Source organism: Vanacampus margaritifer, chromosome 5 (assembly GCF_051991255.1).
Source record: "Vanacampus margaritifer isolate UIUO_Vmar chromosome 5, RoL_Vmar_1.0, whole genome shotgun sequence".
In the NCBI taxonomy this organism is placed as follows: Eukaryota; Metazoa; Chordata; class Actinopteri; order Syngnathiformes; family Syngnathidae; genus Vanacampus; species Vanacampus margaritifer.
Window position 1 is genome coordinate 26,341,427 of NC_135436.1, and position 18,598 is coordinate 26,360,024.

At 40.9% G+C, this 18,598-nt stretch overlaps 3 protein-coding genes and 3 non-coding genes across 7 annotated transcripts; 1 reads left to right on the forward strand and 5 right to left on the reverse strand.

Moving 5' to 3' along the window:
* Nucleotides 1-388: 388 nt before the first annotated feature.
* On the reverse strand, nucleotides 389-10,823 carry tada2a (transcriptional adaptor 2A). Its single transcript, XM_077566658.1, has 15 exons — nucleotides 10,666-10,823; nucleotides 9,509-9,615; nucleotides 9,362-9,421; nucleotides 8,861-8,952; nucleotides 8,538-8,695; nucleotides 7,752-7,840; nucleotides 7,567-7,639; nucleotides 7,247-7,310; nucleotides 6,495-6,538; nucleotides 4,667-4,777; nucleotides 4,064-4,135; nucleotides 3,838-3,970; nucleotides 3,651-3,694; nucleotides 3,420-3,499; nucleotides 389-2,042 (listed from the first exon to the last, which is right to left on the reverse strand). Exons 1-15 carry the CDS (start codon nucleotides 10,688-10,690, stop codon nucleotides 1,857-1,859), a joined length of 1,338 nt encoding a protein of 445 aa, XP_077422784.1. The 5' UTR covers nucleotides 10,691-10,823; the 3' UTR covers nucleotides 389-1,856.
* Nucleotides 10,824-11,241: 418 nt separating this feature from the next.
* LOC144052726 (U1 spliceosomal RNA) lies at nucleotides 11,242-11,405 on the reverse strand. Its single transcript, XR_013294281.1, has one exon. It is a non-coding gene; the product is annotated as a U1 spliceosomal RNA (small nuclear RNA).
* Nucleotides 11,406-11,874: 469 nt separating this feature from the next.
* On the reverse strand, nucleotides 11,875-12,065 carry LOC144052737 (U2 spliceosomal RNA). Its single transcript, XR_013294291.1, has one exon. It is a non-coding gene; the product is annotated as a U2 spliceosomal RNA (small nuclear RNA).
* Nucleotides 12,066-12,650: 585 nt separating this feature from the next.
* On the reverse strand, nucleotides 12,651-12,814 carry LOC144052761 (U1 spliceosomal RNA). Its single transcript, XR_013294313.1, has one exon. It is a non-coding gene; the product is annotated as a U1 spliceosomal RNA (small nuclear RNA).
* Nucleotides 12,815-12,861: 47 nt separating this feature from the next.
* LOC144051705 (uncharacterized) lies at nucleotides 12,862-16,067 on the forward strand. 2 transcript variants are annotated; one of them, XM_077565045.1, is made up of 4 exons: nucleotides 12,862-13,243; nucleotides 13,872-13,955; nucleotides 14,947-15,081; nucleotides 15,163-16,067. In XM_077565045.1, exons 2-4 carry the CDS (start codon nucleotides 13,886-13,888, stop codon nucleotides 15,915-15,917), a joined length of 960 nt encoding a protein of 319 aa, XP_077421171.1. In that variant the 5' UTR covers nucleotides 12,862-13,243; nucleotides 13,872-13,885; the 3' UTR covers nucleotides 15,918-16,067. The 2 variants fall into 2 exon arrangements, with proteins under 2 accessions (XP_077421171.1, XP_077421170.1); XM_077565044.1 differs by having other exon boundaries at nucleotides 14,947-16,067.
* Nucleotides 16,068-16,694: 627 nt separating this feature from the next.
* LOC144051704 (uncharacterized) lies at nucleotides 16,695-18,345 on the reverse strand. Its single transcript, XM_077565042.1, has 2 exons — nucleotides 17,868-18,345; nucleotides 16,695-17,754 (listed from the first exon to the last, which is right to left on the reverse strand). The coding sequence occupies exons 1-2, from the start codon at nucleotides 18,295-18,297 to the stop codon at nucleotides 16,745-16,747; spliced, it is 1,440 nt and encodes a 479-aa protein (XP_077421168.1). The 5' UTR covers nucleotides 18,298-18,345; the 3' UTR covers nucleotides 16,695-16,744.
* Between the last annotated feature and the right edge of the window lie 253 nt (nucleotides 18,346-18,598).

The following is an 18,598-nucleotide window of genomic DNA, read 5'->3' on the forward strand; positions in this document are numbered from 1 at the left end:
AACTCCTAAGCCTAGTTTAAAACCCTACTTTGAAAATTCTATGTAATTTTAAAAAAGGGAAATCCAACTACTTGAACTAAAATATATTGATATATATTATTGATATATTTCATTCATAAAATATTGTATTATTTTAAAACCAGAAAATAAGTAAAGTAAATAAAAATTCTAACATTTTTTTTTAAAAACAAAATCACAATTTTCAATGTAATGGTTCTCCTTTGAACACGTTCGTTGGTTATTCAAATGATGCAAAAATAAACCAACCAAATCTATTTATTTCGTTTAAAAAAAACCTATTCAAAACAAAAATTGTATTTATTTAATTTAAATTCAAAAGCATTAAAAAAAAACGTGTAATTTTAATTAAAAAGAAAACTAAATCATGTATTTCAAATGAGTATCATGTATTTATTAAAGACAAAACAAGAATATAACTACAAATGAACAAAAAACATTTATTATACAAGTGTAAAAATGTCAAGATGCATTCTGGGCGATGACGGCGGCCGTCGCCATGACGACTAGCACCTGCAGCCAGTCACGCCAGCTGACATTCAATTGACCTTGACACTCCCAACGACAGTCACGTGACCGCTCACCCAAAGTACGCCCAATCACATCCATGACATTTTGCTTTTGCAACGGAGCACAACTGAGATCTTCAAAGCATTACAAATAATAGTTTAAGTTGAGGTTGCCACTCTTAACAGTTGTGTAGTGTGCCAGGGAAAGGTTGACTTTTAACCTCCCCTCAACATATACACACAGTGACAAGATTGTTGCCATGGTGATAGACAAATATGGTCACTGACTAGATACACTACACACTGGGGGGCACGAGTGGGAGGACGGGTGGGGTGCTGCTCTTCTCTTCCAGCTTGGGGCGTCAATCTGGTGCACGCATGTATGAGTGTGCATGCTTGCCACGGTGAAAAAATTATTTATTTTTTTGAGAGCCAAAATCAAGTGTAAAATTTTGGGGCTGATGGAAAAAAAAATGGAGCTATGAAGTAAATGCTACATTAAATATAGTGAATATTCCCATGGAAATGTACTTTAAAGTTTCTATCCCTATTAAGAACCCATCTTCAATTTTGTAAATTCCTATTCATTCCGATGGAAGGTTTTTAAGTTTGGAATAATTCCAAAATTCCTTAGCTACATTTTTAAGGGAAATTTACCAGACACAAATCTGCCCGAAAGTACCACCGCTATTTAGGAGTCAAACTTCAATGGTGTAAATTCCCAACAAAACAATTCTTATCATTTCAAAGCATTTTTGAATATTTCTAAAATTCTAAAACTCAACTTCCCATCAATTTTTCACATCTACTATGAGCTAACCTATTATTTTGTAAATTCCTGTTTTTTTCCCCTCATGTATTCACATGGAAAGCTTCCAATTTGGAATATTTACAACATTCCAATTCACAGGAATGATCATGGACCTCTTCTCCATCTTTAATTTAGTCAATTCTGAATTAATTAATTCCATAATAATTTCAAAAATTCCGCACCTTAAACTTCCCAAAGGAATTTTCCACCACTATTGAGAGCTAGCATTCAATTTTGTAAATTCCTGTTTTATTTCTGTGTTTTCATAAACTCCCATCCAGTGGAGAGTTTACAATTCGCGATATTTCCAAAATGTCCCCAACTCAACTTGGCATGAAAATTGACCGTGAACATCGAGGAAATGTCACAGCCTTTCGCAAGCCGAGTGTTCGCGGTTGAGCTTTCAGAGCTTTTGAGAGTCCCAGTTGAAGTCCGTCTGCGGAAATGACACTTCGTGCACATTGTATGCTGCAGCGATCGTGTACGAAAAAGAAGCGCCGGCGCACGCGCGTGCGCCGCTAGGCCTTGGTGATGCAACCCTCCTTGATGAGGAAGTCGTAGATCTTGCGCGTCTTGTTGACGTCGATCTTGATGAGCGCTCGCGCCTGAGCCAGTCGCAGGCCGCCTTGACGCCGACACTCGTTCAGCAGGGCCTGCTTGTACTCCAGGTACGCGCCGGGCACCAAGCGCACCACCTGGCACAACTGCACGCAAGACAACAACATCCGAGGGATATTCACAACATCCCATGACAACTTGTGTGGAATCCGAACCTCGACTTGAAACTTCGGTTGAATGGTTTTCATTGTTCAGCCCTCGTAGAAACCAGACTGTTAAAGCCTAACACTTGCTGAAACTCTGGCTTGATCCTACATCAAAAGTCTGTTTGAAACCTTAACTCAGGTTGAAAAACCTTATATTGAAATCCTAACCCTTTCTTAAAACCCAAACACTGGCTAGAAACTCTAATGCGAAACCCTAATCACTGCTTGAAACCCTTACTTGAAACACAAACCCTAACTTGAAACCCTTGAAACCCCAACCCTGCCTAATTTAGGCCATGAAACCCTAACCCTGGCGTAAAACCCTAAAATGAAAAACTAACCCCGTCTTCAAACCCTAACTCAGGCATGAAGCTGCTAATTTGAAACTTTTAAGACAGGCTTGAAACACCAATTTAAAAACCTAACCATGTGTTAAAACCCAAAGTCAGGTTTCAAATCTTAATTTGAAACATCAAACCTGTCTTGAAAAGTAAACCCTGGCTCAAAAACATAACTGTCTCGAAATCCTGATTTGAAACCCTAATCAAAGTTTAAAAACGCTACATTGTAGCCCAAACACCGTATTGAAACCTTAACAGCTGTTTGAAACCTTAACAGCTGTTTGAAACCCCAACCCTGCCTTGCAACACTAATTTAGGCCATCAAACCCTAACCCTGGCGTGAAACCCTATACCTTTTCTAAACAATATCACCTGGCTTGAAACCCTAACCCTGGCATGAAACCCCAAAATGAAAAACTAATTCTGTTTTCAAACCCTAAGTCAGGCATGAATTTTCTAATTTGAAAACTTTAAGTCAGGCTTGAAACGCCAGTTTCAAACCCTAAACTTGGTCTGAAACCCTAAAATGAAAAACAAACTCTGTCTTCAAACCCTAACTCAGGCACAAAGTTGCTCATTTGAAACTTTAAGTCAGGCTTAAAGTACAAATTCAAAACCCTAACCTTGGTCTAAAACCTGTGTTAAAACCCAAAGTCAGGCTTCAAATCCTAATTTGAAACATCAAACCTTCTTGAAAAGTAAACCCCAGCTCAAAAAAATAACCGTCTTGAAATCCCGATTTGAAACCCTAATCAAAGTTTAAAACGCTACGTTGAAGCCCAAACACTGTATTGAAATATAGATTTTGCTCAAAATCCTAACCCTTGCTTTAAACCCAGCCTTGACACCACAACTTGACTTGAAACCCTATCCTTATCCTGTAACCCAAGTTTGACACCCTAATTGGAAATCCTAACCCTAGCTTGAAACCCTACTTTTTATTTATTTATTTATTTTTTTACATCAGTCTGCATACCTCTTTCTCTCGCTCGTTGAGCTTCTCTGTACCAGGCAGTCCGGTCAGGTTGAGGGGAGGCGCGCTCCTTCTGCCTGTTGCTATGGAGACAAACACACACACAACACAATGAGACCTCTAACACAACACGCTTGGTCGCTTGGTTTTATAATCCGCGCGACCGCTCCTCTCGCCGGTCACTCGTCACATTCAACACAATGGACAAATAAACAACTCCAAATAGCCGCTAACCTGACGTCGTGATCGTGGTGACAGCCGGTGTGATGCCGGCATCTCTGCAGTCGGGAGATTTAAAAGTCACACTATTAATAAACGCCGCGCACGCAGAGAGTCACAAGCAGATTGGATCAAACAGAGAAAAAAGGACTGGCTTGTTTTGAAGGCTAAAAATACAAAATGGCGGCGAGCATACGCTTACATGGCGGCCTGCTTGCTGAGCCACTGCTGGCACGCTCGTCCGTCCTGGATGTACTGCAACACGTCGCACAGCATGGTCCTCTTGCGGCGCTCGTCCTCGCGCATACGCTTGGCACGTTCGTACACTTTGGCGCCTGATCGATGCAAAAAAAACAAAACAAACGTCAGCACTCATTTCAACGCCGGTCGCAACGAGCGGGCCCCGATGCGTCCGGTCTGGGACTCACTGCAGAAAGATTTGATCCCGGCTTTGCGGTACTCCTGCAGCCTGCGGATCTCCCGCCGCAGCTCAAACTCCACTACAAGAAAAAAGAAAAAAAAAAAAAAAAACACACAACATGTATAGAATATGCAATGGATTCAAGGTAAAAAAGTACAGCCATGCGGTCATGTGAGGGATCCCGAAAATGTGTTTTCATCACGTTTAAAACATGCAAAATACTTTCAAAAATTTGGTGCATCACATCAGAATGCAATTTATGGCAAAATAATCAATGGATGAATTAAACATTAAAATAAATGTTAGTTGGTGTCCTAGATTGAATCAGTTGAGAAATGAGAAAGCAGAAAAAAAACATAATGTGGAATAATAAAAATAATTTTAATTTTTTTTTATTTATTTTTTCCCTGGAGAGCTCAATATTGTTCATTCAGTAACTTTACCGATTTGACATGTCATCATCATTGCTCTCCTTTTTTTTTTTTTTTTTTTTAATATATATATATTTTTTTTGTATTAATTTATTTTTTTGTATGTGGGTGAATGTGTGTATGTGCGTGTGTGCATAATAAATATTTTTGGATGATGATCAGATAGATGAGATACAGACGCGCGTGACTCTCGATAAATTTGTCGTGTTCAACAGGTCCGGTGACTCGGGCGAATCGTCTCATGATGTCATACAGATCCTGAACCTCCTTCGGGTAGCAATGCTCCAGGACTGTGAGAGAGGAAAGCGAGAGAGCAGCGTGAGAAGTGATGTCACGCTCGTCAGGGATGAAGGTCACAACAATCAGCCAGAGAGAAAACACACTTCTTTTTTAAATTGTGGCTGCAAAAATGTCAGGAATAGCCTGCTAGAACACCTCGAGTTTATTTGGGGTTAATTAGAAGCATTTTAACTCATTCACTGCCATTGACGGTGTAACATTATTATCATTTTTAATTCTTTATTTCATATTTTAACCACGTTGGATTTAGTTATAGATGTGTAGAGCAGGTGAAATAATGTTAAACTCAATATAACTCGACCTTGGCCTATCTGTTATCTTGTTTTGGTCTCAATTCCCTTTCGAGTGAGTGTCTTGCCTGAGAGAGCACACACACACGCTGTTCCCACTACTATACTACTACTGTCAAGCTCAATCTGTTTACTGAGAACATATTCTGTTTTGAGAAAATGCACACTGAGAATCTGCTATGTCTAAAAAATGAACAGGTGCAGATCAACATAACATATTGTGAGAACCAATCTGTTGTCTTATTCAAAGGGGAGGAGAAGAGGCGTTTTCTGTACAAACTGGGATTGTAATAAAGGGCTGTGTTTCATGGGGGGGGGGGGGGGGGGGACACACACAATTTGGATGAAACTGATTTGGTGATATTCAGTTATGTGACCAGAGATCTCTGTAATAAATCCTTGCAAGGGCCTTTCCACAAAGAAGTCTCATCTCCAATTTTTTGGAACACGCAAAAGATTACAAATTATTGTTCACGCCTTCAACGGTTATAGACGTCAAATATAAATTTGAACTATCTCTATTAATTTAACATTTTTTTTACACTTTTGTTAACAAGAGTATGAAAACCTAGAATTTTTTTTATTGTACATTTAGAACAGATATAAAATTTGTGATTAATCGCGAGTTAACTTGTGAAGTCATACAATTAATTACAATAAAAAAAATTAATTGCCTGACGCTGCAATTTTTTAAAATATTTTCTTTTTTTTTTCAAATCACGTCAGGCAATTAAAATGTTTCATATTAATTAATCGCATAACTTCAATAGTTAACTCACGATTAATCATAAATTTTATATCTGTTCTAAATGTACAATAAAAAAAAAAATTCTAGGTTTTCATACTCTTGTTAACATAAGTGGAAAAAAATGCTAAGCTAACAGAAATAGTTCAAATGAATTTTTGACGTCAATAGCCGTCAATGGCAGTGAATGAGTTAAATGGCGGCATCATGATCTTAGCGTGTGGCGCATTGGCCACCTCGGAGCTCGTTTGTCTCCAAACTGAAGAACACAGTAGAGGAAAGCTGCTGAGGGGGCGTTAGAGAGGAGGTGTGTGTGCCTCTCAGGCTCGGGTATCAACACACACACACACACACAATCTGACAGTCTCCATGACGACCGTTCAGCAGCTCGCCAGCTAGCGGGACTTGTCTTTTGTCTCCAGAGGGCTGCGAGAGATAAGGAGTGATGCGATTTTTTTCTGTGGGGGGGGGGGGGGGGGCGACATGAATAAATCATAAGCGCTCAACTTCAACCTCCGCCGACCAATCGCAGCAACAGGTGGCGTGGACGCGTCGCGTCTTACAGGCATCGTGCGACATCATGCGTTGACTAATTCACCCTGCGGCTGTTAGCTTGTAGCCATAGCAACCGTGTGTGTGTGTGTGCGCGAAGTGTGTCAAAGGTCAACTCACTCTGGAATTTGCGCATGTTGATGAGTCCGTGATCGCGAATAATCCTGGGGGGGGGGGGGAAAGATGGAATTCTGTCATTGTAGAATATCATGAACAAATAAATTCAACCAAAACAGCAGTAACCTGTTGACTAGGTTGTTTGTAGTTGTTTTGCACAAGAAGAATTGAATGCCGCAAATTCAATCATTAATTCTCTCATTCACTGCCATTGACGCCTATAAACGTAAAAAAAAAAAAAAAAAAACTGACGCCCCAATTTTTTTATTATGCATTCACTGCCATTGACGGCTATAAACATCAATTTAAAAAAATATATATTTCTATTAGTTTAACATTTTTTTCCCCACTTTTGTTAACATGAGTATGAAAACCCAATTTTTTTTATTGTACATTTAGAACCGATATAAAATTTGCGATTAATCGTGAGTTAACTAGTGAAATCATGCGATAAATTACAGTTAAAAAAAAAAATCCTTGCCCCTAATTTTTAATCTTTTTTTTTTTTTTAATGAATTTATGGCAGTGAATGAGTTTAAAAAAAAAAACATGTCGCAACCAGATATACCGCATATAACATAAGTTCGCCGTCACTCACTTGTGGATCATGAGGTTAGAGGAGACGCAAGTAGCAGGATTGAGAAATTTGTTATTGATGCATGGATATTGAAAAAAAAAAAAAAAAGATACTTGAGATGCCAAGGATGCCACCTGGTGACAAACTGGCGTCATCAACTGGCGTCCTGCCAACCTACTTCTTCCTTCGTTGTCGCTCCTTTAATCTTGAATGATAAATATCCACCACAGCCAGCTTGAGTGCTGAAACACAATCAAATCATTTGATCGTATCAAAATATCATGTGCAAAGACGTCGGTAACGCGTGACTCTACACGTTCAAACCCAGTAATCCGATTACAGTTACTCTTCAAATGCCCCTGACAGTGACTTTAAAGAATGCATCGAAAGTACGTAATGAAGGCGTGTAAGAAATGAGCTCTATGCCCCTAAATTGCTTTTCCAAGGTAACCGTGGCAACGCTGCATGCGTGGCCGAGCCTCTACGAGCGCTACTCACCGCGCAGGATGTCTGAGTCATCGTCCACAAAGTCGATGTCTTTCAGATCCCATTCGGCGTAGTTGTCAAACTCCTGCGTGTCCAGAGAGAGAGAAGTCATTATTAGTATTTTTTGGGGGGATTTTCATTCAGAGTCATGTGGTGATAAAAACAAGTTCCTTTCTTGCTGAAATTCAATTGCTCACCTCCATGAAGTCCGCTCTGGCCGGCATGTATCCCGCCATGTCTCTGGACAGCACCGAGTCAAACGTGGGCCGAGGCGGGTCTTCGGTCGCTGTCGGTTTAAATCATATTAGGATTACTTTCGTGGCGCTTATTAGGGCTGAGTTTTAAAACTCGAATAATCGATATTGAATCGAGCTTTATTTTTGAGCCTGATATTGATAATATAAAACCATGAATCAATTATTTTAATCTTTTTTTCCCATAAATTTATAAGAAAATACTATTTTAAAGGCTGAGTTTTTATTTTATTTTTTTGGGGGCGGGGGGTTATTTGACTGTTTTCTTGACATTTACTGTTCACATGAATTTAAAAGTATTTTCTTACATTTATGAAAGACCTGACTTATTGTACTTAAAGACAATTCAGAATATTTTACATTTATATTTACAATTACTGAATTAGATTAATGAAAATATTCTCATCTCATCCTTGCTGATGCCAGTTTGTGTAACTCTTAAGTGATTATAACACTAAATCAGTTAACCATTTACTTCCGCCGCAAAATTTAATTTGGAATTCAAAGCTACTGAACGCTGAAACTTGAATTCCGAATCGCTACTGCCACCTGTGGCCAGAAAATGAAACTGCCGTTTCCCTTCTTCACGTACAGAACGCGCAGATGATGTCACATTCGCAGACAGAGGGCGGGAAATTCTAACCCGAATCCAATCTGAAAACTATTGGCTAGAGGCTTGCAGGAGTTTAACCCCCCCCCAAAAAAAAGCATTGGTGTGGTGTCACTGACGTTTAAACGGAATGGCGCCGTCCGCAAAGCGAGCGTCTTTGGTCTTGCGCAGGCTGAGCAGCGTGGAGGAGAAGAGAGGATTGTTGATGAAGTTCTTCATGTAGTGAGTCTCGCACTCCTCCTTGCTTTTGCTGCGCATCTGGTAGGCCACGTCCTGCCTGGCGAGGACACGCACATCAACAATAGTCAAAAGAAGGAAAACCAAAGGCATGTATTTCATTTGGATGTTTTGGAAGGCTGACAAAACGTTTCTCTGTGAATTGCATCCTTCTCTTGAACTTCCCTAACCACTCTTCGTCAATAATTATCAATACTTTACTGACCAGTTGCCAAAGCCACAATCCATCACAGCCTCAAGCAGAGCCATCTCTTCCTGCGCCGTCCAGCTGGGCTCCAGAACAGGGAAGTCGGACGTCTGGATAAACAACATTGAACATTACTCAAACTGATCGTGTTGATTGTTTCTAATGTGTTGATTTCTATTGTGCAATGTGGCGGTTGTCACGAGTAACTGCTGAGAGGAGCAACTGCACTGGTTTTGACTTTTTTTTTTTCTCTCCGCTCACGCAAATGATTGGAAATACATAAAAACTACTACTACTCATAAGCACTCCTGAAATATTTAAACACTACTGAAACACAAATAAAATGCTCATCGTTTTAGTTGTGTGTGAGCAAAAAATAATTTCTGTGATGTGCGTTAGGGCTTTTCAATAAATTGTATGAGTGTAGCAAGAGCATTTTAGTAGTGCGTGTAAAAAAAGTTTCAGTAGTGTGATAGAAGTCATCCAGAATTCTGTCCTTGACGGCCCCTCCAAATTTACCATGATTTCATACTTGTGATCACTTTGATGTTTCTTGTATTCGAAGCCTCTAGTGAAACACTGGAGAGAAAAATAGAAAGAGAAGCCATTTAAGGGGTTATTAGGCATCCAGAAGAATGTATTTACCTGGAGTGGACGAATTGTCACCTGGAGGCAAAGCAGGAAAGGTGAAGGTCCACATTCCGCACACTTGATGTAAGGCTCGGTGAGGTACGACGAGCAGCCTCTGCATGGCGGCTTATCGAAGGGGTCGTCTGAAGGGAACATGTACAAAAAAATTTACAACAAAAGTTAGTTGGCGGTCAAAGTGGGCATGCTACTGTTTAATAATTCATAACTACAATAATGTAATGACAATCGTTTAATTAAAATAAACTATTATAGTTGTTGCATTAATTTAGCTGTTTTCCCACAAATATTGGTCAATTAAAATATTTTCTTTTTTTTGGCTCATTTAGCTAAATAATGCGTTAATGGTGTTAGAGTTAAACTGTAAACAAAATAAAGTTAATATAGTTTTTTTTTTAACATATTCTCATAGTCATCATATAATTGGTAATACTATTAGATAAATTCTAAATAATATAATAAAAATTAACATGATTATTTTCTATACTTTTAGGGGGGAATTGGTCCTTGACCTGAAATTTTAGGATTGCAGAAGTACAAAAACAACAAAAACTAAATCAAGAATTAATCAACAAAACATAACAAAAAAAGCAAACAATGGATATATTGGTCAAACATGCACGAATACATGAAAGATTTTGTTGCCCTGCCTCAAATTTTAGAGCCAAAATGCCACCCTTTTAGGGCACTCTGGAGCTCGGCCACATTCATTCCACGAATGATGCAGCTTGTCTATCCGTTTTATAAATCAAATGGCACAATATTTACAAAAAATAAAATCCAATTTGATTATTGTTTGTTGAATTTATTTCTTCTTCTTTTTTCTACACCATGAAGCAACTACGCTTTTAGGCTAACAGTCTGGAGATGCTTGCAGTTCTCCAAAGAAAACACATTTACAGCCGAGCTACTAGCGAGCTGCGCTAAGGCTACCCAACTAGCAGCCTCGAATACCACCAGATAATTTCGAAAAAAATATCATTTATACAACAAATTAAGAGTAACAAATTTGTTTTTAACGACACACTTTCCACTAAAACATAACTACGCAATATCAAACAAATTCAGTTGTCTATCACCGTACGATAATGCTAGCATAATAATGCTAACTCGGTTGTTGTGCGATGTAAGGACCACAAAACGGTTAACATGACTCGGACAACAATTTAACCTACTTGCGAAAGAAGAAAGATGATCCATGTGACTTTGCTTAGGATCGTATTCTGAGGGGGAGGTTAAATTTCACTGAAAAGAATAAGTGAGGCGAAATCGTTTTTTCTCGACTCGATACGTCGCCCTGTAGTTGGGTTCTTCAGTCCAAAGTAGTAGAACACAGATCGCGAATTTTAACATAAATTGTGGTATTTTTCGAGTTGACCACCAGATGGTACAGTAGTCTTTTTTCTTCATTTGAAAGAAGTATGGAACATTAGAGTTTTTATAGCTGTCAACACAGAGCCAACCAACGACAATAGTTATGTTTAGGCTTTGTTCGCATCTACAAACATAAACACCATTGCATAAGAGATACATTTAACTTTTGTCTGAAGACACCAGCCAGACACAAATATTTTTCATTTTACTTTTATATACTCCGCAAGTATACATGGAATACACATAGTATTACGTACACGTACAAATGCTCTATCTAAAATTCCACTTGGAGAAACAAAAATCAATCATTCAGGTTCACGCAACCAGCTTTTAATGTACCTATTTGATTTTTTTTATCTTGCTTCTAACATGCTTATCAGGGGAGAGCGCGGACGCAGTCCCCCACTACCAGAAATTATGCAGTCGAGATTCCCACATTTGGGGAATTCGCAGAGGTCAGCACAGCCGGAGTGCAATGGCTGAGCCTCACCCTGGGTGAACCACCTTCTTGATCATGGTATCTCCCCTGCCAGGTAAGTATGAGTTGGATGCGGCGCGAGCACGAGAGTCATTCACGCGCACACTATGTGAAGCGATGGTTTCATATCACGTGAACATATCCAAGTAATGCTTTTTTGACGTCACAAGCAGACCAACACATTCGGTTAGGAGTGTGTTGGATGTGCATCTAAAATGCTACTGCCACCTACAGGACCTCCATTCACATGACATGTATACTGTCACGATCATAAAACTTTTAATAACATGACAGCAAAAGTTGCACACAAATGAATATCTTACTAAGATTAAACACTTTATTAGTTTAACCTTCTCCAACAAGGCTGGTACAGCACCCACTGCACCGTAATGTCCATCTAAAATGCTCCTGTCACCTCACAATGTCAATATCGCGTTTCTATTATTATACATACACGAATCAAAACGACTTACTGATTAGTAGTAAGTACCGAACCATCTAAAATTTCTAGTGTTTTTTATTTGACAATGTCAGGGGGTGCACCGTTCCTGGAAGTACTGCAATACCAGGTCGATGCGTGGAGTGGACGGAGCAAGCCCCTATTCCATCTCCCAGTTCCAAAAATCAATTTAATATATGGTCCCCGGGTAGGGGACGTATCAGATATTAAACTGATAAGAACAGATACTACACTTGATCTTAGCCAAAAGGCCGAGAAGCGATAGCCACAAAGGGTCAGAGGCAAGAACTCAATTCCAGAGACTACAACTTTAAGTTGCGGTTACACACATCACCCGACACGCCAAACAACGCATCGAGCGTGTTGAACATTAATGTGAACGTTTTCAGATGTTCGTGTGTGTTTTGTGTCACGTGCTTCACGTCGACCCAATAGAATTCGGCATTAAACCATGGATGAATAAATAAACTGAACTCCTTCTGCCGTATGAGAATAGATTTTTAACTGACGAAAATAATTAGTCATTTGCAATAACACTCGGTTGGTATAATGCTGTGGCTGAAACAGAGTAGCCGTTTAGTCAACATTTTGACAAAAAGACAACTTATTTGGCTACTATTGACTACTTCCTGTTTCCTGCTTGTTGGCAAAATGACAGTAGCACTCGATCGCGGTTAACGTAGTGGAGCTGAACTACCTCTATTCATCAATTTGGACGAGAGCCCTTCAAATTATTATAATTATTCCTTACTACAGCTGAAATGTTTTTCAAATTACGGTCAGGGTGATGCTGTGACGAGCGAAATCACATCCTCATTTCTCTCTTATATTATTATTGACATTTTGATCAGGGGAGAGCGCGAACGCAGTCCCCCACTACCAGAAATTATGCAGTCGAGATTCCCACATTTGGGGAATTCGCAGGGGTCAGCACAGCCGGAGTGCAATGGCTGAGCCTCACCCTGGGTGAACCACCTTCTTGATCATGGTATCTCCCCTGCCAGGTAAGTATGAGTTGTAAAGATCACCAACGCTCAAGTCATTAGCACACGCGCCATCCTCAGTCACGGTTTGATCTGCTGAACACACATAAACACGCTAAATGGATGAGGAAAAACTCGTATAACAGTTTAATTAGTACATTCGAGCCATTACATTAGCTGAACCATGATAAATTGATTTTTTTATGTTAAAAAGATTCCCATAATGCATTACACACGCACAAACAGGAAATGCGTAATCACCGGGATTTCAACTTCCGGTCCTTCACATTTGCTGAAAATCACATTTGCCGAAAATCACATTTGCCGAAAATCACATTTGCCGACATTGTTCAAGAAAACTGCAACACGAAAAAATTTATAATAAAAATGGGTACGCATTTTTCCACGTGAAATCTGACAAAGGGCTATCCACTCAAAATCCATCGACAAGTACGAAGGTAAGTAAAGAACTGCTAACTCTGCACATGTTCAGTTCCCCACTCTGGTGGCTTCTTGCTGTCGTTGCAGTACTTTTGTGCATAAGCCGTTGTTCACATCACTCTATGGGATTGTCCCTTGTAGGGTGATTTGGTTTGCAGCAGTTCACAGCGGCATACAACAACTCAGTCACATATATATCAGAATAATAGTAGCAACAAATGCGCTAGCCCTCACTGCTGTGTCGTCAACACACTACAACAGCGCCGCCTAGCGGTCACATTCGTAACAATACAGCACGGCTGGGTTGCTGCAAACTTTGTTTGTGTTGAGTTGCTGGTCCCAGGAGTGCTGTTTAGTGACATTTCTATAAAGAGTACGGTAATTTCATTTGAGAGTAACAGAAGGCAATTTCTACCATTAGTCTGAATCTACCTTGACTATATGTGCAGGAGCCTTCCTTTACCCACCTTTTTTTTTTCTTCCGTAAAATTTCAGCTAATCCTTTAAACTATACTTCACACAAACTGCCCTGATCAACTAGCAGGTAAACCTGTGGTGATGCTCAAGTGCCCTCCCTTTTGGGTTCCGACCTAGATGAGTGCCCTTATTGTGTGCCACCTAATGTGATTACATTCTTCCATCCAGAGCCTGTGAGTGATATGGCGGTGCAAAAGTCAACAGCAGCTGGCAAGAGTGGACTCCGGTCCACATTGTACCAGGCTCATTCAGGTAACAGTATACTTGAATTTAGTTCACTATGTCGCTTCAGTATAATATCTTTAAAGTGGCAGTGAACCCCCCCCCAAAAAAAATCTTGACAATATGTTCAATGCAGCCCCACTAGTCGAAATACGGGAATTCTGGTTAACATTGCGTTAGTGGAATATGAGTTAAGCAGGAAAATCCTGCAGTTTTTATCAACAATAGAAGGCGGCCATTTTGCCACTTGCTGTCGAGTGAAAATGACATCACAGTTGCTCAGGTCTCAGGTAACAACCAATCACAGCTCAGCTTCAGAAAACAGGTGACAAAAAGACAACAGTACCTAATACTAGTATCAACCAATCACAGCCCAGCTTCAGAAAACAGGTGAGATGTGATTGGTTGTTGCCGGGCCCTGAGCAACTGCGATGTCATCTTCAATCAACAGCAAGGGGAAGTCAACCTTAAACATTTCTTGACCACAATATGTTATATGTGACCTCACTACTCAGTAATATTACATTTTTGGAAAAGGAGTTATGCATCAAAATCCAGCCGTTTTTTATTCATCTCAGGTAACGACCAATCACAGCTCAGCTTCAGAAAACTGGTGAGCTGTGATTGGTCGTTACTTGAGACCTGAGCGACTGTGATGTCATCTTCAGCCCACAGCAAGTGACAAAATGTCCACCCCCTGAGATGGATAAAAACGGCTGTTATTTTGATGCATAACTTATTCCACAACTGTAATATTAATCAAAATGTCATGTTTAGACTAGTGAGGTCACATATTATTGTTAAGAAATGTTTAAGGTTGACTTCCTTTTTAACAATTAAAGACAGCTATTGTGGACAAGATGCCACAGCGAGAAGAGGCAAAAAAAATAGGAAATGTTTTGTTTGCTAATTGTGGAAAAAAAAGTTTTTTGAAGCATTTTATTGGACAAACAGCAACATTTTGCATGCTTGCAAAACCCAAATAACCAAGAAGGATGCTCTGTATCTTTTCTCTCTGCAGGACCTTTTCCTGACCCTGATTTCATGGCTGCTGGAGACAAGCTACGCAAGGAAGAACCCCAGCCTCTCATAGCTCTTGTATTGGATCACTTGTCAGACATAGATCTGGTTCCATCTAGATTTGGCCCCGTCCCTCGTAAGTGTCCCATATCATACCTCTGTCCACCTAAAACATCCGGCGACCTCATCCTGCACCATTTGGCTCCTGAATTCCCAGCGCTTCCTCTTCCTCGGAGTCGGCATCTCGTCTCCAACTTGGACTTTGTTCCTACCTTGCGCCAGCAGTCGTACCTAGAATCCTTGAAAGTGTCACCACAAATGGCCAGCGAAATTGAGAAGGGAACCCGACAGCAATCCAAATGTCCAGCGTGGGCGTTGTTACGGCAACCACGGTTAACTGACGGTCGCTTCCGAGAGGCGTGCGCCTCCTCGGGTCAGTGGCGTGAAGATCCGGAGGCGGCAGCAAAAACCCTTGCGATCCAAATGATAAACGGGCCGAGCAACAAAACCGCGGCAATGAGACGCAAACTAAGTGTGCAGATGAAATCGGAAGTCCTGGCAAGTTATGCTAATTTGAAGAGAGTTAACGTGCTAGCTATCGGATTTGTTATCCCTCCAGAAGCACCGCATCTCGGGGCCAGTTCCGACGGGAGGGTCTATGACCCTGGAGAGTCACCGCCGTTTGGACTCGTTGAAGCGAAAAGCACCACAAAACCTGACGCTTCACAGGTTGGATACCTGAAAATGGAAAACGGGAATGTCACTCTCAGACGGTCACATCGGTACTACTGGCAGGTCCAGGGACAGTTGGCGGTAACCGGCTTGCGTTGGTGTGACTTTGTCACGGACACTCAGGAGATTTTGTACGTTGAGAGAATTTGGAGAGATGATGCTTTCATCCGCAAAATGAAGGATAAATTAGACATTTTCTATTACATCGCATACATGAATGAGTACTTGAAATCACACTGAACTTTTGTGGACTCTCACCGTGTATTGAAAATATTTTATCTTCATTTTTTTTTCCCTAAGTGCATTTGTCGTGCTTTTCCACTTACCTGTCTTACTGGTAATACTGTAAATGTGATTTGCAATAAATGTTTGAAGTTTCATTTCAGATAATGGCAAGTGGCACTAAGGAACTTTTTAACCTTAATAAAATATTTTCATAACTCTTTTGATGAAACATTGACTTAAAACTAGTTGAACGGTACCTTTTTCATGGCCTGAGGGGGTCTGTCTCATTTTTACTGGCACTAAACAACTTTGAGGAGGATGGTAGGAACACTGCCACACACAAAAACTACAAATGCGCTGACTGCTTTATGGCATACGTCGCTTCCCCCTTTCCCCATTTGTTACAAAGACGGAAGTCTTTTCTTTGGTCCTTCCTCGGGTCTCCTGACGGCCTCACGACTCTGGCTGGAAGTGTTCGGTTTAGGTGAACGGTATGGGATTTTTTAATAGGTTTTAGGTGAACTAATGAATACACACACACACGCACATACACATACAAAAAAAAAAAAAAAGAAACAGAGCAATGATGATGACATGTCAAATCGGTAAAATTACCGAATGAACAATACTGAGCTCTAAAAAAACAAACAGACGGAAGTCAATATGAATGTCGTGAGCTAAAAAAAATAAATGCCGCAATGCGCTTGTCCTCATGAGAAAGGTGGTCTTCCTTCAGGCATAACGTTACCGACTTTCTCCATATGGCGGCGCCATAATCAATGTTAACTGAAAGTTCCTTAGTGTTGCTTTAATTATTTTACATTACATCCACTCTCCAGATTTCAATCGTCTTCCAAAGACAAAGGTCCTTGGAAATTAACCATTACACAGCAGTTGTACCAGATTTGGTTGATAGTGCCTATTAAAGTGGGTGGTACAGGCGAGTCCCAGATATGATTTGATTTAATTCTGCCTACCACCCTCTCGGCCACTCTCCTAAAACGGGCGATGGCTTGTCTCTTCTCAGTATCCTCTCTTGTAAATTTGGCTGAACGCTTCAATGGCGGAATAATGAGTTTTGCCCCGATACCAGAGAGGAGATCCTCAACCTGACAGCCTTTGTCGGCCAACACTTCATCACCCGGCTCGAGCAAGGTCAGGATTCCGCAGAGCTTTGTCATCTCCTTCACAGAGATGCTTCCGGCGTACAGTGGCGAGAAGAATGTCACTAAACCGTGGGGGGTGACTGCAATCAGTCCCTTCAGGGTCGTCCTGTTTGTGTAATGGGAGGACATTTCGGATCTCAAGGTGAGTGAAGACGCTGTTGCCACAGCAATCTCAGCGCAGTCTAGTATCACGCGGACATTGGAACAGTGCTTTTTGAATTTTTCTGGCACGACTGACCTTATTTTCTCCCTACTCACCCAAAGAGGAATTGTCCCCAGAATGGAGAATAGGTAATTGGCCCAAGTGATGGTCACTTGGCTAACAATGGCCACGCTTGTCTGGAACATGTCCGCCATTAGCTGCTCCTTCATGCCAACAGCTACTCTCATACAGTACATGAGGAACTCATCAATCAACGGCAAGTTGCGAGAGGAGCTGGCTGTCACGTCCCCGGTGGCGTCCTCGCCTACTCTCTTGGCTTCGCTCCAGTAAGTCAGTCGAGAGGCAGATGGTGCAATGTGTTCCCAAAAGATCGTGAACACACGCTCAGATGGAAATTTAGTGTAAAATCTCATCTGCGCATCTGACACGCAGTATCGACTGAAGAGAGTTGGTGGTGGCAAGACTGCCATCTTCAATTTGGCTTGCAAGTGCTGGATGTAATCCGCTGCCTCGTCTAGAACACCTGTGAAGTTGAAGTGCAAAGAATTACAACAAACACAATAGCATAGACAGGTAAAACACCGCAGCACCATGACACATTTGACCACATGCCAGAAGGTAGAATTTCTTACATACCCGCGCTAGGTGACGTTGCATAATCATGGTCCAGTTTAGTCATCTTAGCAATTCTTTCTTTCATTTCGTTTTCCAACGCCTGAAGAGAAAACTCTACACACTGCCGTTTGCGGCACGGACCCAACACATATTCCGTCGTAGGTGGTGTGTAGTTGTTCCAAGGGAAAAGGCTTGGAACAATCTCGGGTTTCAAGCGTCGGACAGTTATCCCCAGCACGTAATCATCGGTAGTGAAATGCCTGCTACAGACAAATGTGCTGCCCTTTCTGATAACAAAATGTGGTCCTTCCTCCCGCCTAACCGCTTGTATCCACTTCTGTTTTAGTTCAGTGTCGCTGGGAAATGCATGAAAGGAAAGGTATGGTTGCTTGAAAGCATTGGAAGAGCAGCCCGGTACGCTACAGTGGCATCTACTTTTAGATTGTGCCATTTTAAAGTCGCCGCACGGTGTACACCACACCGGAAGTCGAGATCCACAACGATGAAGTATTCCCGGCGAAACTCACTTCCTGTTTCTTTGTGAACATAATTTAATAGTGCTGCCATCTAGTGGTGTACCTTATACATTGTTTAGCGACACTTAATGTTGTTTTTGATTAGTCAGCCACGACTCCATTACAGTTTTTCGCAAAAATAAAAGCCATATTTCTACAATTTCTCCTTAAAGTAAAATTTCTACTTGTAGGTGTTTCCATTGTAGAGTGTTTGCCGATGGAGAACATAAAAAAACA

Excerpts from the sequence above, each read along its gene's own strand:
- tada2a (XM_077566658.1), bottom strand. The coding sequence starts at position 10,690 with ATGGATCATCTTTCTTCTTTCGCAA. Across the intron at positions 7,841-8,537 it reads CGGCGCCATTCCGTTTAAAC|CGACCGAAGACCCGCCTCGG; the intron begins GTCAGTGACACC and ends TTAAACCGACAG. Across the intron at positions 4,778-6,494 it reads CAACATGCGCAAATTCCAGA|TCCTGGAGCATTGCTACCCG; the intron begins GTGAGTTGACCT and ends CCTCTCTCACAG.
- LOC144051704 (XM_077565042.1), bottom strand. The coding sequence starts at position 18,297 with ATGGCACAATCTAAAAGTAGATGCCACTGTAGCGTACCGGGCTGCTCT. Across the intron at positions 17,755-17,867 it reads TGCAACGTCACCTAGCGCGG|GTGTTCTAGACGAGGCAGCG; the intron begins GTATGTAAGAAA and ends TCAACTTCACAG.
- LOC144051705 (XM_077565044.1), top strand. The coding sequence starts at position 13,886 with ATGGCGGTGCAAAAGTCAACAGCAGCTGGCAAGAGTGGACTCCGGTCC. Across the intron at positions 13,956-14,946 it reads ATTGTACCAGGCTCATTCAG|GACCTTTTCCTGACCCTGAT; the intron begins GTAACAGTATAC and ends TTCTCTCTGCAG.